Source organism: Lepidothrix coronata, unplaced genomic scaffold (genome assembly GCF_001604755.1).
Source record: "Lepidothrix coronata isolate B3197 unplaced genomic scaffold, Lepidothrix_coronata-1.0 Scaffold98, whole genome shotgun sequence".
NCBI lineage: Eukaryota > Metazoa > Chordata > Aves > Passeriformes > Pipridae > Lepidothrix > Lepidothrix coronata.
The window spans coordinates 462,430-487,345 of NW_016690278.1; the positions used below are offsets into that span (position 1 = coordinate 462,430).

General features: G+C 42.6%; 1 protein-coding gene across 2 annotated transcripts in view; it reads left to right on the forward strand.

Annotated features, from left to right (window-relative positions):
* Positions 1-24,916, forward strand: part of LOC108500984 (neuronal acetylcholine receptor subunit alpha-7-like) — a 60,803-nt gene that overhangs the window by 24,170 nt on the left and 11,717 nt on the right. For both annotated transcript variants that reach the window (XM_017822445.1, XM_017822446.1), the window contains exons 3-8: positions 10,371-10,415; positions 12,038-12,147; positions 14,515-14,594; positions 15,743-15,910; positions 17,639-17,833; positions 19,130-19,216. In XM_017822445.1, coding sequence (XP_017677934.1) covers positions 10,371-10,415; positions 12,038-12,147; positions 14,515-14,594; positions 15,743-15,910; positions 17,639-17,833; positions 19,130-19,216 — 685 coding nt within the window. The remainder of the gene's footprint in view (positions 1-10,370; positions 10,416-12,037; positions 12,148-14,514; positions 14,595-15,742; positions 15,911-17,638; positions 17,834-19,129; positions 19,217-24,916) is intronic.

The following is a 24,916-nucleotide window of genomic DNA, read 5'->3' on the forward strand; positions in this document are numbered from 1 at the left end:
ATGAGACCGTGGACCCTGTTCTGGTTTCCCTGCAGGAGAAAACAATATAGAGAAGACAAAAAAAAGTCTCCTGTTTTATTTTTGCGTGGAAATAAGAAAGAGTCTGCCACTGATACTCAGAGAAACTCAGGCCTTACACATGCCAAGACCTGGCATCACATCTAATACACTTTGATCTAGGACAGGTTCCATGACATGCCTCTATAAGTCTGTTTCCTATACATACTGTATTACAATGTAATAAATCCTAAATTCATTTTCTGCAGCCAGCCTGCTGAGGACAGCATTGGTGACAATATAATTTCACTTTGCTACACAGAGAGTAAAGACTGCTTGGAGGTTTTGACTGCTTGTCACTGAGGTTTTCCAAACAGTAGTAACAAGTGACGATTTAAAATCTCACCTCTTCTTCTTACATCCATTCAAAGAAAATTTCAAAGCATGACTACTTTGGATTAGGTTTTCTGCTTCTACCTGTGTGTATTTGCCCGCATAGGATATCTGTGGCTTTTAGCAATCAAAGCCAGGCATCACACTCAAAGCTGTGAAGAACATGTTCTCTGCTTGTCACAGCTGTGGTAGACAAATGCAAATGAAGTACTGTATGGTTCAGATTTTCCCCAAAATTACATGAATTCACAGCTACCGCCACCACACCCAGGCCTCTTACACCCAGGAAACAAATGAGCAGAAGGAGGGACAGTTGCAGCCCCTGTTTAGCAGCGGTGTTCAGTTCAGTTTGTCTTGTCCTCTATGTGTGAGGACAACTTCATGCTGAGCTATCTCCTCTGTATGCAGTTTCTGAGGGTCACTTTTGCCAGGAGCCTGCCCTCCAGGCACTCCCTGTGCATCAGAAGGGCATTTGGCTGGTGATCTCTCCCACAGAGCACTGTCAGGCACTGCCAACCCCTGCCAGCACAAGCATGGGTAGACACCCAAGAGTACTTGGAACAAGAATTCTCTTCGTATTTTGTCTAAGAGCCCAGCCAGTTGGTCAGGCTAGAGCAATTAAGAAATGAGGCATGACATTTTCCACAGCAGAGGAAATGCAAGCATTTTCCTTTGGTGCCATGTGAAAGGAACCTGCTAAGTAGAAACCATTTGTCATCATGAATGATGGTTTTCATTGCTCCTGTTGGCATTTGCAGGAGACCTTATCTGAAGGGGTGTGTACATGTTGCAGCACTGTTGAGTTACTTAAAACAAACAAACAAACAAACAAAAAACTAGTCCTCTGCTCCCTGCCTATGGTGAAGTCCTGCAGTATTTTTCTCTTCCACGTTCACCCTTCCAGCTGCCAGTGACCCAGAAAATCAACTCAGTAGATTACAGGTTGCCCAAATACATAATGCCAAGTGATTGTTCAGGTGCTTTTCTGGAAATTTCCTCCTGTTTCAGAGGCCATAATGACTAGAAAAAGGGACTGTGAGTGACCAATGGGAAGCCATAAAAATACAAAAAATCACCAGCCATACATGAGTCATTTCACACTGTCAGAAGAAAAAAAAAACAAAACAAAAACATCTTTTACTGTATCTTGGGCTGAAAACCCAAAACAAATGCTCTGTCTGGAAATATTTATTATGGACTGTTCTGATTCAACTGAATAGTGTGTAAAATGATTGTACATCCTAGGGACTGCAGGTTCCTCTCAAACCTGATCACATGCTTGCAAACAATCTCACTTTTAAACTTCAGATATTGTTGCTATGGTGTGTCAAAGCTCCTGACATGTTTGCAAAGCAGGAAGATAGGTCAACAGAAGAGTTTAGTAAGATAACAAGGAACAAATATTCAGTTTGGGTTTTGTTTCTGAAAACTGTGTCTGTGCCTTGCTGTGCAGGGAAAGCAAGAGCACTTTCCCTGAGCACTCAGATGCATTCACTACAGCTATAAACAGCATACTAGGTTAGCAGCATACCTGTTTTTGTCTTCTCTACCAGGAACTTATCAAAATGTTGGATTCAAACTGAAGCTTGCACTAGTTTCCTTTAAATCAGAGACTGCAGCCCTGAAGGAGCTGGGAATTTTTTGTTTTGGGTTGGTTTGCTTTTTGATTTTTTTTTTTTAGGAAATGTTTGGTAAGAGAACAGCATTTAGTGTAAGCTGCTCTTGACATTGGAGATGCCCTCACCAGGCTGCTCAGTTCCGGGGTGATCTGCTCCTCAAATAATAGTGTAGTCAAATTCAGTCCACAGGAGATGTTGTGCAGTGACCTCTTTGCTGGAGAATTCTTTATTTGAGTGAGAGATGCCAAAGCTGGAGGCTACCTGTCAGTATACTGTGTCATAAAGCAAAGGTGAGAAGGCAGGAGCAAGGCAATGCTTAGCCTGGTATACCTCCTGTTTGACACAGCCCTGATACAGTTGGCTTTTTCACAAAATCTCTGTCAGATCTGAATGACTTTTAACATTGATTTGAATCAACTTTTAACAGTTGATTTCCTTACTCTTGAATGATTTTGTTTCATAAGCTTCCCAGGCTATGCAATTCTGCAGGTGAATTGAAAGGCCAGAAAGTTCAAGGGCTTTATTTTCTAGAACTGACCTTAGAGCAGCTAGGTCATCCCTTCTACCTTTCATTCCAGCACAAAATGTACAAAAATCTATGCTGAGTGTTATGCAGCAAACCCGGATCAACAGACAAGTGGTTTGAGGAAACGAATAAAAACATGCAGTGCACATAAGCACCTGTTCATATGTTATTCCCAATATAGTATCAGAATTCAGTAGATTAAACCATAAGCCTTATAGTACATCCCCTACAAATCTTTTACAGACAGATAACTTCAACAATGTAAGCTTGACCGCTCAACTGACTCTTTCAGCCCTTCTAGATTAAAGTGTCTTTTTTTTCTCTCTTAATAATGCCTGTGCATTTATTTGGGAGCTTCCTGTACAGCCTTTGTGAGCCATGTTTGCTCTGTTTCTCCTTAAAAGACATATCGTTCTGGGAGGTTTCTTTTCTCTCTCATCTTGCAAGGGCCAATTCACTGAGACCAGAGCAGCGTGACCAATGTTCAACTCTGCGAAGAAAAAGTAAATACGTTGCCCTCTTCATTAGAATGGGAGGATCTTGAAAAGTGAGAAATTCAGGGCTGATTGAGCCACGTGTTATTATTTTGGCTGTCTTCTACGTGCCAGGCATTATCAAAATATCAGTCTCCCTAAACCAGTTAAACATGTAACATGTGAATTTGCTAGCACAATGAAGTAAAGCGCCATGGGTATTACGGCTTCCTGTCCGATACTACTCGCACATGCTTGCATGAAACCTTATGATGGAGCCTTAATTACCTGAATTTTACTGGCAGCTATTTTTAATTTGGCTTCTACCCCACTCGGCACAAAGAGTGGAGGCAGCTCACTTAGTGAGCAGCAATTCCAAAGTTTGTTTTCTTTCAGCGTGGTTCCCTAAGCCGTATTTAGTGGCAGTGGCACCAACAAAAGAATGGCTGATTTCCTTCTGAGATTTTCTATGGTAGTCATCCTGCTTGGGCATTTAGCAATAATTAAACAATTTTCTCTCTGCCTGGTGAAAAGTCTGCACTCTGTAGATGTAGGAATATGAATCTTGAGCCCATGTTAATCTTCGGTTACTAATTTGAGGCATCAAGGACTTGCAATAAAGCAGTTAAGCCAAAGCTGTTGAAGTGGCCTTGAACCTAGTATTTCTCAGTTTCTCTGTATTGTCTGAGAGTAAGTCCTAAGAGACAGTAACTTCAGCTCATCAGTAAAAACCTTTCCCCCCTTTTCTATCCCTGATCACAAGCTTTAAGAGCTCATTTGAGTTTTGGAACACTCCTACATCCCCTTATTTCTTGCTGTGACAGCAGCATGCAAATATAGGAAGAAAAACCAAAGGCAGTCTTGCAAATAGCCTGAGCATGAGTCTCTATTAAGCACTCAGGGTTGGCCTGTTTGAGACCTTTCTCAACAATCCTCCCACTGTTTTCCTTATGATCTCAAATGCTGAAAAAAACAATGAATAATTAATAGCTTGAAATGATGATTTGTGTCTAGTCCCGTTTATTGAAACACCTGCCAACTGTGCACAAAACCCATGGAGGGCTATTTCAGGGTAAGGTATCTACCCTGGAGAATATAAAAACCACCTACATGTTATGTGTGGATGATTAGGGATTTTAATGCAGGACTGACTGCTTTTGGATGGTGACATAACATCCTTTCCCCCAGGAACTAAGCATGTATGTCAGTTTATCCAAGCAGTCAGAGAGCAGCACTGCGCTGGAAAGCCATGTGAGAAGGCTGGAAAGCCTTCTGACCCAGATTCTGGGGTTTCCATGAGACACATCTTTGAAACAGTGGAACAAAACGGCTCTCCCTAGGATCCCATAGAAGTGTGGGGACACGGAGTCCCTGCAATTTGCAAGTGTTTGTGGAAACAGTCTCAAGACCAGTGCTGGAGTCTACATTCTGTCACAGTTCACTGGAGTCCTGATCTTCAGGCACTAGTGCAAAAGCTACAACTTACGAGAGCAAAATTAGTTTCCTAAGGCAAGTACCTAGAGCCCCAGGCAATAGTTAGAAGTCATGCCACATGTGCAGGGCAAGAACAAGTCTGCCTTTTCCACCACAGTGGCAGTGTAAATTGGAAAGTGTGGGGGGAGAAGGCAAGTTGGGAGACTCTCAGTCACCAGTTATGTGAGTGAGTGGGAGGGATGCCTACTCTGATGCCGTGACTGGCAGCAGAAACTGGCCTTTTTTCCCTTAATTCTTCCTCCCACTCTCACCTTTGAGAAAATCACAGATTCAGTGGCTTTTGCATCCAGGCCTTCGCATTTAACATCCATGTTAAAGCAACTGTTTGGTCTCTGACATATGGGGAGACAAGCTTTTCACGAGGAATACCTTTCTGAGGACTTTGTTGGCCATGCATTATGCAGCCTGAGAAATACAGCTGGCATCCCTGCCCTTGCAGGCTGTTGTGGCACAGTCCCTCTTTAACTGCTGTGCTCCTCCCAGTACAAGGTTCTCTTAAACTCTCCACTCTCCTGGCAAGTGATTGCTCCTGACTCAGTGGTTTGCAAGGAGAGGAGTGTGATCTGACAGAGGCTAAAACCTCCAATATATAAAGTTCCTGTCTTGAAAGCAAGTGTGCATAGGACTGCTGTAAGCAGCAGATACAGATGAAATCATATTCCCCCAGACTGCCCTTCTGGGGACAGAAGAGTGCAAGTGGTTAAAGGCAGTGTGACCACACAGCCTACACAGGCTACTGCACTACCTGTGTAGAAGCTGCTACACAGTGGAAAGACCAAAAGCAAATTGCATTTCTTACCCACAGTGAAAGAGCACACACCTCTCCAAGACAGGCAGGGGATCAAGAAAGGTATAACCTCAAGAAGAAGCCAGCGGCATCAGATGAAAATGTGGTTCAACCTCAGATGAAAAACACCTCAAACTATTCATAGGAGAAAAAGCTCATGCAACAAAGGTGTTCAGCTCTGAGTTCTTAGCTATATCTTCTTTGGCTTAACAGCACTGGCCTAGACACATCTTCATCCTGATGGGCAACAAAATACTCAGCATGTGTTTGTGGATGTTTGTTCAAATTTTGTTTTTCCTTTGTATTTCTGTCTCTCTCTCAGTCTTTCACCTTTACTCTGGGCCCTCCCGTCTGATTCCCATCTTCCTCCTGAGGGTGTTTTCTTAAAGGGATTGGGATGAAGTACTCAAACTTCAGGTATCTCTACAAAGTTGATGTTACCATGGCAACATTTATTCCAGCTTTTTAATGAGACCACTGAAATATAAAGGCTGTCTAGTGATATTTACTGGAATGTTGCCAAGGCAACCTCTGCGTTTCTCAGAATGACTGGATTTATGAGCCTTCAACCATTCAATGCATCTAAGCTGAGTTTTGGTTAATCAGCTAAAGATTGGGGGCAGATAGGTGGTTTATCAATGGAAAGGAGTGCCTGCTGCAGTTACAGAGTGAGCATACAAGCCCTTGAAAGCCTCACCAATTCCTTTGGATATTTTTAATAAAATCCCACGCAAAGACCAATGCCTCTGCTAACTAAATTTTCCAGGTCTCACTGTCAATGTCTCCAAGTCACTTGACCATTTCCATCTTTGTCTTCAGGTCTCCAGGCACAAAAACAGTGGGGAAAAAAGAACTTTAAAAATTAACCATAGTACCAAAGTAGTCACACATGACCTCTGAGAGTCACCTGTTCAGTCTGGGATTTTTCTGATCACTGTCTTGCAGTAAATCGATGGCTGATTCGACTCCCAGTGTTGTGGCTCTGTGAGAGGGCAAGGAGATTAATGACTCCTACCAGCCACCTGCTAACAAGTGCCTTGCTACAGAGATAACACGTTGCCATATGATGTGGCTACTGAACCAGGAAAAGCTTTGCCTTTTTCTGTCCATGTGATATGATTCAGGTAATTATGTTGCTGAGGGCAGCTACATTTCATTTAGACGTTGACCTGACAAGGGAGGATCTGCTGACAGGCAGTGGTGCACAACACAGGCAGATGTACATACAATGTTTGGATTGAGAGCAGGGAAAAGAAAACCAAACTAAAATATTCACATGCTGCAGCATGTGCACTAGAACAAACCAAACTAATTCTGTCACTCTCCATGGGTCAAAGGTGGCTGTAGGAATAAGCAGATATCGAGGGCAGAGGATTAACTGGAGTCAGGCTGGAGATATAAAGGGGAGAAAGTGACCCAGATAACGACAGGAAGGATTTAGAGAACAACTGTTGCACTAGCTAGTGACCACAGCTTTTCCAGCATTTTTGAATACCAGGAGCAAAGTGATTTTTCTGAGCTGAATATTTTCAAACCAGAAGAACTGCCAGGGGAATGATGGAGAAGCACCTCTGGGGTCTAGTCATCTCCAGCCTCATCCGGGATCTTTGCAGGGCTGCTTTGGGTGCCTTGCTGCAGGGAGAGATGGGAGCTGAGAGCCTGCCCAATGCAGAGGGAAAGTCATTGCCAAGGCTGCCAGTGCCAAGTGAGACAGAAATCTTGCACAGGAAAAGCAGTATGATGGATTATGCAAGTTTCCTCCTGGGAGGGAAAGCATCCTCTCAACTAATCTTCAACCGCTCTGCACAAACTAATGACACATAGTGAAGGAACCATCTCCAGCACTCCCTAAGCTCCATAATTAGCTTTTACTTAGGCAAATCTAGGTGACCAGTGATCTCTTGAGACAGAGTAAACTACACACACTCTCATGGTTGGTTGTAAGTATCTTTGTTACAGAAAAATAGGTCCCTCCTGTGTCAATGTATACAGAGGTCATGATAAAGACGGCAGGAGCTGTAATTCTTCTGCAGCTCTAGAAAGGCAAGGCAACCAGCCCACTCCAAAGGCCAAATGATTTCTTTAGAGCATGCAAAGCTACGTGGCTCAGTAAACCACCGCATCTGCACAGATGGAAAGTTCCGTAAATAGCTCTTAAATGCCTCTTGCTCTAACAGGGAATGGATTCAGACTCAAGATTCCCACAGTCCTCATTTCCTGGGCAGCCCCAGCAGGCACTTTTTCCTTGGCCAGGTGCCTCAGGGTCCTTCTCTAAAAGGGGCTTAGCAAGAGAGCTACACATGGACGAATACCTGCCCAGTGTAAAACAAGCTTTGCTGCTTCTGCAAATGAGGCACTTCTGGCAAACTCCCATCCTTGTTTGGAAAATATTCTGTTCTGTCCTGCAACAAGGACCCATCGGACTGCGTCTGTTGATCGGTGCTGAATGTTGAAACAACATTTTCTGTCTTTTGCTGTTCATAAAGCCAAACACCATTTGAAAGCTCAGCAGCCTGAAGGCAAGGACAAGAACAGACTCTGAATGGCCATGAAAACATCCTGAAATGACTTCTTTTTTCACTCAAGCTGAGACATAAGCAGTCCAAAGCTCTGGTTAGACTTTGTGCTTTTGCAGACTGGTGCTACCAAAAACACAAGACAAGGAAGACCATGCTTAATCTGTAGATAAAGTTGTGAGAACTCTAAAAGACAAGTTTTCCTTTGACTAAAAAGCAAATCTAAGAAGGAGGACAAACATGGTAAGCGGACTAGCCCTGTGAAAAGGAGGCAAATCATGCCCAAGAGAGTAAATGTAATGCTAAATAAAATACATGGCTGATGAATTGTTTGTAGTCAAATCTGATTAGCCAGGTCATTAATATCTGACACACAGTGGTGCAACAGAGAAACAGGTAAGGGCAACAGACCATTTTGTGAAATACCGAAGTCAGCCTGAGATGTCATCCTTTGCAAGCTGTTGAGTATAAACTTACTATGCTAGGCAAAAAGGATTTCCTTGTAAATCCAGAGCCGAATATGAAAGGCTCCTGGGGGAAGGCAGCTCCACATGCTGGAAACCCATAACCTCCCAGATCTACACTGGACTTCAGTGCATCTCCCTGTGACTTACTCAGGTAGCCAGCAAAATGAGGAAGATTCCCCTCCTCCCCTTCCCTATAGGGTTCAATGTAGATGGGGACAACCCTTAATTTTGCACAGGAAAAGCATGGGCTGACTGTTGCTGACCCTCAATTTAGTCATGGTGTTCAGGCTTCTTTAGCAGTACACAGAAAGTCTTTGCAAGAAGAACATGTGCAGCTTATAAGCATAAAGAATTTATGGATTGGATAGCAACACAAAATATTGCTAGGATTTGATGTGCAATTCAGACAAGCATCATGCTTACCATCCCTAAAAGAGATGTTAGGAGTCACCAGTGGCTAGGAATGCGTCAGTCAGATGGGCTGATGGCTGGCCTCTGAGGATCCTTGGGACACACAACCTGTGTTACTTTCATTTCCCACACCAGCGGACACAGTTAGCTCTGATGACCCTGTCAATTACCAGCTCTGGGTTTTTTTTTTTTTTCACTTTAGGATTTTATGTTTTTCAAAGTTAGTGTTTATTCCTTTGAATGCTTCAGGATCTAAAAAATGTGTCTTAACAAGTTTAGTCCTGTATGTGATTTTTCTTTTCTTATTTTTCTGTGGACTGACTTACAATTGCTTCAGCCATAGCAACCCAGGGAACAAAAGGAGCAGCAGATGGACAGGGCCTCTGGAGGGAGGTTGTGGTTTGCACAGAGAGGCACACATTTTCTGTCACAATTTCGGGAGCAGCAAAGAGGAGAAAGGGAAATACATGAACAGTATAATGATGTAAAATCGCATCTGAATTTTGAGTGCCATATCACAGCAGCAGAAGCAGTTTAGGCAGGTTGCAAGGGGACTCAAGAGGAGGTAGTGTGATAGACAGTTTTGCATGGATCACTATGGCAAAGACCTCTTTCATGCTTGAAATGTACTTTTCGTGGGGACAGGAGCCTGAGTGCAGCACGTAACTGGGGCCACAGTGCCAAAACAACAGGAATCATCCAGATCAATGTCTCCCTTTCTAGGTTGTGGTGTTTCTGCAGCTTCAACAACCCAAACAAGTGAAGAGAGTAGATCATGACACAGACAGGGTTCATGCTAAGGAATTCAGCAGTACCAGTGGCCCAGTGTCCTATGTGCTGGGAAATCAATAATAAGGAGGCTTCTCTGAGCAGTTTTCCTTCATGCATTAGTTTGGGAGTCTGCAATTCCTGCATGGGACACTGTGGCAGCAGCACTGCAGGGTCCTGCACCTGAAGGCTAGCTGCAGCAAGCTGGGCACCTTGTGTGTCTCAAAGCATTTGGGCTCCAACTCAGTGGTGAGGGCATCTTTGCTTCTGTTGTGAGTCACAGCTGCTTCCCCACGGCCTCTGCATTTACAGACTGCTGCTCTGTGCAGATGCCATGAAAGCTCCATCTCAGGCAGCACTTGTGTCCTTTTTGCCGTGTGCTAGCTTCTTCCCAAGGCCAGCCCTTCCTTTCCTTTCAGCCTGAGCTAAGCTACGCAGTGCTGACACTCCAAAAGAACAGCACTTCCAGCACTATTTCACCGTCGTTTTGCAGTGACAGCAAATACAATATAAAATCTCTCCGACTACTTACTTTCGTGCTGTGTGGTACTGGAAATCATCTTGTTTTGACGAAGTAGCTAAAAGGCAAAAGTGATGCTTTTGGTGAGGAGTTTGCTTGTCCCCAGCAAAATAAGAAAAATAATCTATTATTTTCTCTTCTGTTGGTGATTAGTTCTGATAAACACAGGAGGTCTGTAGGTTTAAAGGATAGCAAAGAATCACTATTGTCTGGACCAAATAATGCATTTCAGTGGTTTTCAACTGAGCTCACAATCTACTCCATAAAGTTTGGTTTATGTACCCCGAGAGTCTGGGTTTTCTAAAAGAATTAGAAACTCTTCCACCTGTAATCAAACTGTACTTTGAGTATCATCCTTTTTTCTCTTCTTTTCTCTTTCCTTCCTGCTTTTGTTCAAAGGATGAGAAGAATCAGGTGTTGATCACAAATGCTTGGCTGCAGATGGTGAGTAGCCTGTGTGATTTCTTAGTTGAAAAGCAAGATTGCTATCTATTAACTTGTCTATAATGTGATAAAAGTAGGCATTTTAAGTCCTTTAAAATTTCCCTAGTGCTCCTTTCAGCTTTGAAAATTAAATTCAGGAGTCGATATAACCCTTTGGGGACACCTGTTGACCCTTGGAGAATGAAACCAACTGCATTGTTAGGCCAGTGGATGTAGGGATCTAGTGACAAAGAGCCCAGTGTTACAGTCCCATTATGACTAAGAAGAGTTTCTTCAAGGGTCTGAAGGCCCCCTTCATAACCAGTGATGGGGACTCGGGAAGCAGCCAGACACCTGTATGACGCAGGCTCCCTGTACTTGCTACTTCTGGGAAAATACCCAACCCTATCTGAAAGAGAGAGCCAAGTCACAAAATTCCCATCACTTTCCTCTGATCACAAAAGTGACCCAGCCACACTGGACTACATGCAGAGGGCTCCGACTGGGTGGTGGGATGGCCGGGGACCACAGACAGCTCCCTGCTCCACTGCTGGCAGCGCCCTGGCACATCACTGGGAACATTGCCTTCCCTTGTGCTTTACAAACCTCATCCATAAACATTCCTTCTCCCCATTCTGCAACCTGCTCCAGCTGAGGATTGACCTCCACAGGTCATGCAGGATAAGCAAAATTGATCTTCACTCAGGGCTTTGGGGAAGGGAGTTTCCCATCTGGTCTGCTGCCGGCTGCCTATGGTGAGGGATACAGTGTTTTTATGGTGCATAAACAGATCTCCTTAACAGCTTGTGCTCAGTAAAGTTGGAGTTCTTGAGTAAAAAACCAGTGGGAGACATGAATGATTGAACTAATTCGTTTTTGATTTCCGCAGCCAAACGCTATCTCATATTAATGTGTTCAACGGAACAGGCTGTTTCTTCCTCGGTTACCTGCTGGGATTTGCAGCAGGAATGAGTGGTTTTCCATCGAAAAAACGAACCCAGACAAACCTATCTGAGTACAGGATTGTTAGGACAGACCCCTGGGTGTCCTGTCCCTTGCAACAGTATGTCTATATCTATTTAGATATATGGATATATAGTTATAAAGATATCAGCATCGATAAGGGTTTCCCTTTCTCTTGCAGCCCCACCACTGGGGTTTGCTTTAAGTCACAAGGTTCAGCCCAAAAGTTGTTCCTTTCTTGAATTAACTGTTTGTGTTGAGGTGGAAATCAGAAACAACCCTTGGCATGCAAAGTTCACTTGCCTACCTCTCATAGCAATTTGTTATTGAAAGAGTCACCCAACCATGGTCCACCTACCAGTGACAGTACCCAAATCATTTAAACCACCTCACCTCAGAACCAGTGTGCTTGCCAGCCCACCAGAAAAGGTTTGGGATGCCTGGCTTCGGGCCACAGAGTGCAGAGTTAGACACTAATGTATGGCTCACAGCTTCATTAGTCAGACTGTTATTTCCTATGTATTTATGCCAACCTTTCTTAATAATTAAAGCCGAGCATTAAACTGTTATCATACTCCTGCTGTTACTGCTGGCAAAATCCATTCTGTTCCCATAATACTCCAGACAACTTAGAAGAGTTTTACAAGCTCATATAATCTGATGTATGTGTTTGCCAACAGTCTTGGGTTGATGTTTACCTGTCTTGGGATCAATATGAATACCCAGGGGTGCAGAACTTGCGATTTCCCGCTGACCAGATTTGGGTACCAGACATTCTGCTGTATAACAGGTAAGCAAGATGTGCAATGGCTGGTGGGAGAATAGAACTGGGTGCTGAAAATCAGCTATGCTTCACTGATATTCTGGGCCTTTTGCCATATGTGGGTTTGGTTCTTACGCTTGAAAGAGTCACAAAACCAAACAAGCACCAGCTAAGAGATTTTTCTAATATCTAAGTCTTCCTTGCTGTAGTTCTGCAGATGTCTTCATAACTTCTTCTCAGTGAACGCAGAGTGAAAACTACCCATACTCTCTTCATAATTACCACGTCTCTCCTGGAAAATTACTATCATGTATCTATCATAGTAATCCTGATTGAAGTAAACAAATAGATTTTCTTCTCACTTTACTCGTCATATATTTCATAAATCTCTCCTTCGTTCCTCTTCCACTCTGAACACTCTCTAGTCTGTTTTTCCTCCTCCAGAGCTGAATCTAGCTCTCTAGCCAGTACCTCTTCAGTGTTGAATGGAATGGAAGCTCTCTAGACAGCTGTTTCCTTAATGCTTTCCAGGAGGAGAGGGCTTTGAGTTTGCATCTTAGTTTTGGACTTATTTTTCGATGTACTGCAAACCACAGATGTTGTATCTCAGCCCTGCTGTCTCAATAGAGTTTCACTGATATGTCTTTCTCTGAGAGTTTTCAGGGTAATACTTTCTAATTATCCAGATTAAATTAATTCTGCTAGTTTCCCTAGTTCACCAAGACTCGTCTTCCATTCCAAGCACTCACAGCAAAATATCCAAAGGATGCTTGGAGACACCTGGATTGTTTCAGTGTTCTTCTTTACTTCAACTTTGGTCCTTATTGTCTCTTTATTCCTTGTCAGTATCTAAAAAAGGAAGCATACAGCCTGGTCCATATTATTGTACTTTATAAGAACATGCTGAAGTTCAGATATATCACCTACCTCCTTTTAGTCAGTAAGAAAATTAGATTGATTTGATGCAGTTGGCTCTTCACAAATCTGTGCCAGCTGTTTTCACCTCATTTTCTTTGAAGTTAGAATGATGTGTCTATAATTTCACCTTTAAAAAATGTCAGAATTTTCTTTGATCTTCCTGATTCACTGTGCCGTTCCCTGTTCTCCACAAGTCCTCACAGATAATTGTTAATGCTTCAGAGGGTATTTCGGCCAGTCCTTTCAGTTCTCAAGAGTAAATTTCATCAGCTCTGCTGAGTAGAATCTGTCTTATCTACACTTCTTTAACCTGTTCCTTCCGTATTCTGCCATGAACTCCTGCCACTGTACGAGAATTAATTGTAAAGAGTGAAGCTCAGAGGGTGCAGGTTACTGGAACTCTCTGCATCCTGTGATTTTCTTTCCTTTCACAGCAAGTGATGAATCTATCTCTGTCTTTTCCTTGTTTGCTTGTATTTATAAAGCCCTTTCTTGTCGCCTTTTATGTCTTTGATAATTACCACTCATTCCGCAGCTAGCCTTTTCAGTTTTATCTGTCTTGTTTGGTTCTGGGGGCAATAATGAGGACTGAGGACTCAAGACGTGGATACAGAGCAGATCAGAAGAGGAATGGAGGGTCTGAATTTTCTACACCTGGTTGAGAGATAGGGTATGTAAGGTGGTGTAGTGATGTAATATAGACCTGCACACAGCCACCACAGGCAAGGCTCCATAAGCCCAGGGAATCGTTTGTGGTTAATCTGTTCCCAAGAGACCTTCTGGAAGAAGCCCCCAGACCTTGCTCCTTTGGACAATTCTTGTCATGGTCTGGCTCATTACTCTCTTAATTTTCACAGAATTGCTTGGAACAGTAAGGAAATTCTGTTTTCTTGGTCCCTTTCACCTGGTTTTTGCTCTTAGAGTCTCAATGAATCTCCTCGTACAAGGCCCCTAAAACAGCTTCTCCCCAGTGCCTTCCTCCAATATCAGAAGCAAACCCTCAGCCCTCTGCATCCCAAGAGACTGCAGAATTGCTAAGTCAGGCCACCATTGCTGTTACAACAGATATCTGGGTAGCAGATAACTTGATTTATACGGTGAGCTGCCTCATTCTGACAGCTGGCCTAGAAAAGCCTCACTGTACCAACTGCCCGGTTTTTGGATACAGCTAATATGACACTTTTGATCCTTTCCCTTCTGCCTGTGCTCTGAGACATCCAACGCTCTGCCTTTCACTTCTTTGATGACATAACAGCATACAACCAACCTGCCCAGGTGCAGGCCAACAGTGTCTATGAGAAACTGAGATGCAGGTCAAGGGTAGACTCTTTGCCCAGGTGTAGGAACTAATATTAGACTTTCTGTGGGTTCAACTCAGACAAAATATTATTTCCACGTTGACAGTTGCTACACCGTTCTCAAACATCAGCTTGCTCTTTTTCTGTTTTGTTATGTTTTGTTTATATTGTGTTACAGTGCAGATGAAAGGTTTGATGCGACATTTCACACGAATGTGCTGGTGAATTACTCTGGATCCTGCCAATATATTCCTCCAGGTAGGACACAGAGAACATTTGTTTGCTTTTAATCAAATTAATACAAGCGGTTTTCCTTCATGAATGAAACCAAGATGTTTTAAAGCAGTCTGTGGAAATTTTGCAAGCTGGGTAGTTATGGGACAGACCCACTGAGATAATTTACATCCATTATCAGTAGTGTATTTCCACTTCACAAATCAATAAAACATTCTCCTGAGCAGTTTGCTTAGAACTTCCAGAGGCCCACCTGAGATGTGATCCAAAGCAAGGTGGTGTGCACCATCACATATGCAGTCCAGTTAGGTCTTTGTTGAGCGGGGAGGTGTGTGACCAGAGGAGGCCCTGAGAGCACCACTCACTCTGCATTGAAGTCCTCCTGCCAGGCTGAGGCTACAAGTCCAAGTGAAAAGACAAACTGGGATTGGTCTCAGCCAGCTGGACCCAAGTCTCAGCCTCTTTTCCATCTGTACTGCTGATTCCATGCCTGCAGGGTCCAGCAGCCAGGACCCACCAGCAAACACAAGGGCTGTTTCACAGTTGCTCGCTGTGGTGGACAAAAAAACGCCCAAACTGTGTCATAGCACAGTATAGCCCCCAGGCATGTCCACAGGGCCCAACAGGGACTTCCCTGATGGCTGGTCCACTGTTGTTCCCTACCTCTGAGACCCCTTAAACTGGACTAGACACATCCAGAGTAAAATTCAAGGCTCAGGTTAACACAAGTCTTTAAAGGCCAGCACTGAGCAAGGTTTAGCATCATAATGTGTTTTCACGGTATGGTGGGTCTAGGACAGAGCCTAACCAGGAACTCCTTTCAGAAGTAGTTCCTCACAGGAGCTACAGCCTCTGTGAGTGCACATTTGTGTACTCTGTCCTGTCAGCACTGCCAGTAATCTGCTGAGGCCAGCCAGCACTGGGAGACAGGCTGGGCTGCTCCTGGGCAAACTACCTCAAGGATGCAGTGAGAGGTGGGTCTTCACTGGCAGAAGAAGAGAGGTTATTCCACTCATGTCAGCACCTTCCACCTGCAATACTTGTTTGGTTACCCCATGACTGTATCACATATACTTTCTGGAGAGGAAACTTGCTCACAATCAATCAGACAGATAAGGGTAAGATGAAATGCATCCTGCACATGCTTGATCGTGACTGATTTCTATCCACAGGCATTTTGAAGAGCACCTGTTATATTGATGTCCGCTGGTTCCCCTTTGATGTGCAGAAGTGTGATTTGAAGTTTGGCTCCTGGACTCACAGTGGCTGGTTGATTGACCTGCAGATGCTCGAGGCTGATATGTCCAACTACATCTCAAATGGAGAATGGGATTTAGTGGGTAAATTGGCCAGCCTAAAAATTTTCAATGGCCTAACTTTCGAAGGCAACCCCCGAATATATAGAAATGATCAATCACACTGGGACATGAAATACAGATATTAAAAATTTATATGTAGGAAGAAGCAAAAAGGGAGGAAAAAAAATCAGATCAGAGGCAGCCTTTCAGCCACATTCATTGAACTGTGTCTGAAAACACTGTGTTCTGATGCAAGTGCCTGCCACTGAGTATATAAATGAAAGCTACTAGTCCTGATGCATCTGAGCAGTTTGTCAGTACCAAACTTGGATGTGCCTCCTGTAGGTGCATGGAACACTACTGTCACATTTATTCTAACACATCAGCAAAACTGATTAGCGTAAAAAATACTTTAGCGAAAAATACTTCAGCAAAACTTTTACATAAATGAATCTCTCTTACCCAGAAAACGATCGAAGTGTGTACCAGTGTACAGAAGTGTTCATAATAACTGCAGATTAGTATGTCTCTCTTCTCTTCTGTGCTTTGGAAGACACCTGCATTTTCAAAATAAGAACCAGGCATTCAGTGTGAGTTTCTAGTGGGTTATTTTGAACTCATTTGTGCAGTTATAAGTCAGAAGCAATGCTACGGAAATTGATGGAACTTGACAACTCTAAGGAGAGGCTGCAAAGAAGACATTTTGTCTTCCAGTCTTGATATATAGACAAGGAAATAACTGCCCTGACCAACTGCATGCATTAGTTTTACTGTTCAGGGATTCTGAAAAATTATATTCAGCTTGATGAGAAGCCAGAGGACTCCATAGTGAAGTCCTCATAAAGTGCAACTTAGTGCTTATTTCAGAGCACTCCTGACTACCTAGTGTTCCTTTATAGTGCTTATTTCTGTCTGATAACTTTGCATATCTGATTAAGAGTCTGTGGTTTATCTGCCTTCAACCCTGAACAGGGGAGAACAAAACAGGGACTTATCTAGCTCATACAGTAAAAGCAGTAAGTAGCACCTCAGGCAAGCCACAGCCATATCCTTTGTGAAGACTTTGCTAGGCTCCTGCCAAAATATGCACATCATCACATCTTCTGTCCTGTCCACAGAAATGAAAAAAGTGAGAATTTTTTGGCATGAAAGATACAAGGTGCTGAAGTCTGCCAGCTCCCCTGACATTCTCTGTGCTGCTGCAGTCCCCATCATGCAGCATGTCAGGCAATCTACTGCAGCAGGGTCACCATGGCCAATGCTGCAGCACAACTATATTGGAAAACTATGTCTCTTAACCTTCAGGTATCACAGGCTTTAAACTTAACATAACATCCTTTTTTGAAAATTAACCCATATCCTGTGTGTTTTTCTTGACAAAAAAAGCAAATGTGAATCAAAGAATGACAAAAAAATAAGAAGCAGTGGCACTTGTCACACAGAAAATCTGCTGTGTGTGCTAGTGAGTATGACATCAGCAGTTATGTCAACACTCACAGAATGTAGGAAGGCAGAATGCACATTTTTCATGTTGATGTTGGGATGCTCAACACTGTTTTGCTCCGGCCCAGATGAGCTCTCTTGGCTAAGCTGGATTCAAGTGACTCAGAAGGCATTAAAGTAAAGCCTAGAAAACACAAAAGGTAGACTGGGAACAGCAGATGGAGGTGACACGCATTGGCTCATAAACCATCAGTATCCTGGCCCAGTCCAGGGGGATAACTAGGAGTCTTGCACCTCTCCCCACTGCTCTTATCTCCCTCTCTGTAGGTGTCCCAGGAAAGAGGAATGAGATGTACTATGAATGCTGCAAAGAACCATACCCAGACGTGACGTACACGATCACCATGCGCCGACGTACCCTCTACTATGGCTTGAATCTACTCATTCCTTGTGTTCTCATATCTGGCTTGGCACTGCTCGTATTCCTTTTGCCAGCTGATTCAGGGGAGAAGATTTCTTTAGGTGAGTGCTAAAGTATTCATTTATTTCATAAGCATCCTATAAAACAGAAAATAAATACCTCATGGTGATGTGGTGCTTGATGGATTAAGTTTTCATTAGGAGAGCAATAGAAGTACTTGTTTGGCTGCAGAAAAAGGACAACAGCTTTCTGTATGGTATTCACACTTCCTGTTCTAAACAATCCTAAAATCTTTTGGACTTTAACATGGGAGAAGGCTGAAAAATGAGCTATTGGCAAAGGCAGAAGTGATAGTATTCTGTCATGCTCGTTGTTATGTTCTTTACTACATCTCGATGCATTTCGTAGCTAATTAACTTTGTTTTTCAGACAGGACATACCAAGATACAAAGACTGAAGGGTTTTGAGCAGCAGCAGCTGGGCACTGGATTTTTGCCTTTAAAGTTCAGCTCCCAAAACACCTAGCCACGAATCCCCTTTGAATGCAAAGCAGTGACAGCCAAGAAAGGGATAAATTATATTTACTGTTGTGTTTGTGTTGATAAAAACAGGAAGAGTTCTTCCAAGCGAAGACAGAGGAGAGCTGGAAATACAACAGATGAGACCTTAAGCGTTAATTGTGCGTGATTCTGTTTCAGGGCAGAGCCTTTTAGATCATATGAAGTATCCTTAGAGTTAGTAAGAGAAAGAAGTATCTGAGCAGCCTGTCTTACAAGAGGTAAAACACAGGCTATGGGTGTTACAATTGCTATCTATGAAATACAGGATGGAGACAAAGAAAAGACTAATTTGAGCTGAAGTAGAATGTTGACACAAAAGTTGGATCTAATGTTCATGCGCTGACCTTGTGATTTCTCAGTACCGGGACAGTTAGCTTTAGCAACAGCCTTTCCAGATAGAATAAAGTTCTTCTTTTAAAACAGGCTGTATCTCTTTGGGGGATGTTATATAATATGCAATAGCAAAACCTAGACTCCTGTCTGTGCAAGCCTCTCCCAGCCCTTAACAACCATCTGGCCTTTGTTTGTGCTATGTTTTGGAAAAGCAATGTAATTCAGCAGTTCTGCAAGCTTCGTTTCTCTCAGCAGGAAAGATTTCTCCATTACTTTAAGAGGAGCAAGGGTTTGTGTGTATTAGGAAAAAGCAAAAAGACAGCAGATAGAGTTGCATCCAAAAATTCACTTTGTGGAAGTTCTCATCTGCACTGACAGGCGTGAAGTCGTGGGTTTGGCTTTTCTGTAGATCAGGACAAAGCTATATTTAACAGCAAAGACCTCAGAGGAGCAGCTGCAGAGTTCATGTGCCTCATTCTTCTCCAACATGTTCATTCCCTGCAGGTATCACTGTCCTTCTTTCCTTGACTGTATTCATGCTGCTTGTGGCTGAGATCATGCCTGCAACTTCTGACTCAGTCCCACTAATAGGTAAGTTGATTTTCTCTGCTTTGTGCACAGTGTATGATGCCTCTCAAGAGCAGTTCAAAACCAATTTGAGGACTGACTCTTTCTGTTACTCTGGTTTTGCATTCAGCAATGTCAGGACTGAATGTCAGTCTGGACTTTATCATTTCTCATGTATGAAAAGAACCTACACGAGGGACACAAAAAGGCACTGGAAATATCAGATAAGCTGCTAACTGCAAGGATTGAGAGAACACAGGAACAACTCTGGGGAAATTTCATCTTTCTTCTTCTGCATTGCCCTGCCTCCCCGCTGTTATGCAACTCTTCCCCACCTTCCCCCTTCTCCTCCTCTTCTCTCTATCCGAAGGGCAACTCAGAATACAATAGTCAAAATTCAAATATATTGCTGGAACATTTTTAATATATACTGAAAACTATGGGACAGATCATCATCTTGGGAACATGGGCCAGATAGGCATTATTACATCCTCTGTTTTTATAGGACTATCCCTTTACCTTGATCTCATGGGGCCTCAGTTTCTCAGCTGAGAAGAGAACTTGAGCCACCATTGCAGGGTAGAGAAAATAAACCTGTTCTGTTTTACAAAATAAAGAAGAATGAACACCACAGGAAAACCTGTGAGTACAAATCATAACTCAAGTACACATTTCAGACAGCAGAAATTAACACAATACTCAACAATACATCTGGGTGCTGATGGAAGATGGGCCTCACCATTGTACAATGAAAGCCTCACAGAAGTTATATCATGAATAGTATGAAAGAGCATTTACTCAGCCAAGCTCATTATCTCTCTTCAAGGATTTAAATCTAGACCTAACTTTGGGGAAGGAGGATGAGCGTGCCACAGTTAGGACAATGACACCCATAGGCAAGGGTTTCTGAAAACCTCCAAGTAAATTACACATCTTAGAGAAAATCAGCAGGTCTCTTGACTCTTGAGTCATACAGGAGCTTCCAAAAGACTAACAAAACACCCTTCTGAACATATACCTATGGCACAATGGAGACAGACACAATTCTAAGAGAAACTTTGTGTGTAGTGGGGAGACACAAGGCATCTTGAACCGCTGTTCATGTATTTTTGTTTTGTGTAATACCTAACAAAAACCATTTAGAATTAATAAACGAGTACACTTGCCTATGCCCAGTCCACTAGCTTTAACCAGAACAGTTTCTATTAATACAGTCTGCTATCACAGAATGTAAGATTTAAACCAAAAAAAGCTATGAACGGTTATGTATTATTACAGACTTTGATGCTGTAATAACAGACAAATTTCTGTTTATTATAGCATTGCTAAAGTGGATGTAAATGACATCCACTGCTCTCTCATATATGCAAATATTGTAATTTATTATAGAAGGCAATCATGTTGGTCAGACAAGATTTATCCTTGTTAAATGCTGGATGACTGTTCCCGAACCCCACTCTTATCTTCAAATGCCCAGAAATGTTCCTTAAGGACTTGCTCCCTGATTTACCCAGGGACAGAAGTCATAATGACAGAGCTATAGTTCTCTGGATTGTCCTTTTGGGCTTTTTGGAGATGGATGTAACATCTATCTTTCTCCAGTTGTCAGGGAACTTACCCCATCTCCATTGTCTTGCAGTGATACCGTTAGGACTCTTGGTGACACCTGTGTGATCCTGTGGTTTTGGGCATGTTCAGATCTTACAATAAATCCCTGACTCCCTCATCCACTGCACCCAAACAGCCCTTGTTCAGCCAGAGCTCAAAGCTGGGCTGTGTGGTTTTACATGATCTCAAGTTCTGAAAACCTCATCCTCACTCTAACAGGATGATATAGCGTAATCTCTCCACAGTGATTTTACAGGTATTCCCAAATGGGATATTTTAGCTGCTGAACTGAATATATCAGGTCATGATCACAGTTTTCCAGTGTTATCTCTAGTCCTGTTAAAATCCCCAGAAATTAACGTGAGGAAAAGGAGTACATTTGGACAGATCATTCAATTTTTGGAGAATCAGTATGCCTAGCAGGAGGTTACAGGAATAAACAAATCTTCTAAAGTATGTGGTTGCTGAAGAATGCAGGTAATTTGATCTTGAAGTAGAAAGATTCATTGCTGGTCACCAGAAAAGTCACTGTTGCTTGTCTTCATGACTGTGGGAGCAGAGATACTTTGAAAACACACTTTACAATTAATCTGCATTATATTCTTAGGATCTGAATTTTTAAAAATAAACAAGCATCTACACCTACCTGAACCTGCATGAACCCCTGCAGCCTTTGCTATTTCAAAACCACTAATGCCTAACAGGCTGTACTTCTTATTTTCTCCTCCTTGTGAACTTAGCTTTAACTACTGAACTGTAATAGCACGGGAAATTCTCACAGCTGCTGTTTGGAGTGTCTTTGAGGGAGCAAAGGAGAACTGGTCTAATATGATACTTTAAAAAAGTACCAGCTTCTGCACTTTGGAACATTTTTACAAAGAAATGTGGAAATCACCCCTGAGTTCATCTTAGTCAAGGCCACTCTCCCCTGGCCTCAAATTACACTAACAATAAAGGAAGCACCTCTCAGACTAGTTTAGCCACCCACTTTCTGTGCCAAGAAATGTTCCAGCTGGACAGGCTGACCCCTCGCTCTCACTCAGCTTTTTGGGATTTGCATTTGCATCAGCAGGTAGCTGCTCCTTGCCCAGCAGCGTGTCTGCTCCCGTCCTTCTTCAGCACATCCTCTCTTTTTGGGAAACTAGATATTTTGAAAGATGTTTTCAACAGCACATATCTGTGTGAAGCAGGGCACCACAATATTTCAAAAGTCAAATCCTGCCCTTTTGCAGAGATGCCAAAGAAAGGAGAAGGCTGAACCAGAGAAAGATGCTTCTGTTTCTGTTTAAAACATTAACCATCCCATAGCACAGCAATCAGCTCAACCATTTGAATCAAAAGCATTAAGGTCCTATGAAATCTGCAAACAGAACATTTTAGTCAGAGTCCAACACAGAATTCAGAAGTCAATTTTATGAATAATGCTTCTTTCTCTAAAGCATCCTGGAAGTCCCTCCTGGCACTTAAAAACTCCAGAGTGTAGCTCCTAAAAGACTTTCAGAACATGGCTACATAGCAGCAGCTGTGTCCTAAACTTACCCTTCCTACTATAGCTTAATCATGCCTCACGGGAACGCACTTGTAATTTTACTCACTTCTAATTTTTCTCTTTAAAATTACTTTTACCAAGAGTCTATGTAAGTAGACAGCTGGAGTTCATTACTTGAGGAAAGTATACACGGAAATACAGAGAACTCCAGATGTGATACACACCTTAATTACTGGTCTGAGTGCACTAATCACTGGGTAAAATCATGAAATCTGTGTGACACAGCTCAGGTGTATGACAATCGTTTTTTCTGTTTCTAAAAACCTATGCAATTATGCACAATTTTTTCTTGTACTATACATACCAGTAATTTCATGGGAATTTCATACACCTTCCCATTCCCACTATTGCACCCAGTCCAGTGCATTACGTAAGAAAGGATATCCGTGTCCCGCTGTGTTGATTTCCTGGTTCAATGACCAAACCAAAATTAAACGAATACTGTTATTAACAAATACTGTTATTTTTATTAGAGCTTTTGTGCAAACTCAGGCCCTGCCCCTTGAAACTAAAGGCTTAGGTAATTCATCTGAGAACTACATTCGAGGCATTTAGATCTGAAATGTAAGGACTACTTTATTCCTATGAAGACAGTGTGATCCATGTTGGGTGAACGATTGAACTCAATTATATTAGAGGTATTTTCAAACCTAAATGATTCTATGATTCTATGTAAATAGCTGTGGATAATCAGATCTGGGTTTGGTAATGGTTATGTGACCATCTCTGGAGAAAGGATGAATTCCTTCCTTAGGCAAAAGACATACGCCTGAATTCCTTTAAAGTCTTCATATCCCTGATCTTTTTCATTAAACTTTGTTTTCTGTTGAAAAGCAACCTTGTAGTTACGGCAAGGAAATCATGCATTAAGAAGTTACTAAGGAACAAATTCCCCTAAGTCAATAGAGATTCCTATCTATAACTTTTCCCACTCGTGATTATCCTTTGACGGGAGCCTGCTTAAGACTGCACAGTTGGTGATCATGTGGTCCCACATTCAGTGGCACCAAATAGAGCAGTGAACAGAATCAAATTTATCATGGACTGCTGTAAGAATTTCTTAAAAACTGTCTCAGGATAAGCTGCTAGTTTGGGCTCATAAACTTAAAAAAATTCGTCTCCTAATGTCATGTTTAGTTCCTACCAAAACCAGCCAGTTTTTCAGAAAGACAGAACAATCCACAGCCCATGTTAAAGTCAGACATGGCCAAAACCCATTGCTTTGGAATATTGAGATGAACCGAATTAGGAGCCTAACCAACACATCTTCTTTCTACATGCTTGCAGTAGCACTTCCAGAAGGGGAAAACCTTTGGGGCCACACGGCACAGTAAAGTTTGTAGCTGTACTTCCCCATCCTGCTGTGATCCTGCCTTCTTCCAGCACCAGGTGTTTTGTTTTTAAGAAAACATCAGCCCCCACTAGTAAGCCCCACTTGTTCCATTCTGCAGTGAGATACAGGCTTTGGGGAACCCCCTTCACCCACCCATGTCCATCTTTGCTTTCACCTCTGGTTTACTGTGCTGCAGTCCCACTGCTGTGGGAACGGAGTGACACCATGTAGTTACAGACCCTAAAATGCTTGCTTTGAACATCCCACCCAGGTCTTTACACTTGTATTGGTCCAAAACTCTGCAGACTTGGAGTTCAGGCCCCAGACAGCACAAAGTACAGTCACACACAGAAACAGCCAGGAGCACCTACAGCAGGACTCCTTGAGCTTGAGACCAAGGCTGCAATAGGTTCCGAACTGGCTGCTCTTCATCCATCCTAGCCAGTGCTCTGAAGAGGTATCACTTTCAAAATACTTTGTCAAAGTAGATAGGGCATGCTTATGCTTAAAAGTCAAATCTTGAAATTAAATACTCAGACCTCTCAGGCCAGTCAGATGATTTGTTTCTTCCATAAACACTTTTCCCATCTGTCAGTTCAAGGCATCCCCTTCCACAGGAGAATTGGTTAATAATTTCTGATTGGTTTCCACACCTAAATAACTTCAAAGTGCTGCAAATCTTTATTTCCTACCAGCTCTTTCCAAAATAACACCACTGGTTTGGGATCAAAAATCTGTATTTTGCTTTAAGAGGAGTTTATGGCAGAAAGTGTGGTACACCTGGAAGGTGGTCATGGACAGTGTTTGAAAGGGGAACATGAGGCTCATGAATATGAGGAGCTGTCACTTCCTATGACTAACATGCACACGATGCTTGACTTTTTGGCAGGACATATCAAATAATGCACAATAAAATTAAAATTATCTTCATCTCCACTTAAAGAAACTGCATTTCTCTCTGTCTTATTTTGCTGAGCTCTTCTGCTTGCGTCTTTAAAAGACACAACATTTACTTGCTGCTTAGGGCTTTGTTATGATGACATTTTTCAGCTGTATCCTCTCCTTGCCATTCCTCATCATGCCTACATTATTTCAATAAGCTTGAAGGTTTTACACTGTGAATAACCGAGTTGGCAGCAGATGCTTCAGGTGATTTCTCTCATTTAGTCATACAGCAAATGAGATTGCAAATTACTGAAACAGGGAAACAATGGGGTGCTTTGCCACCTCCAGG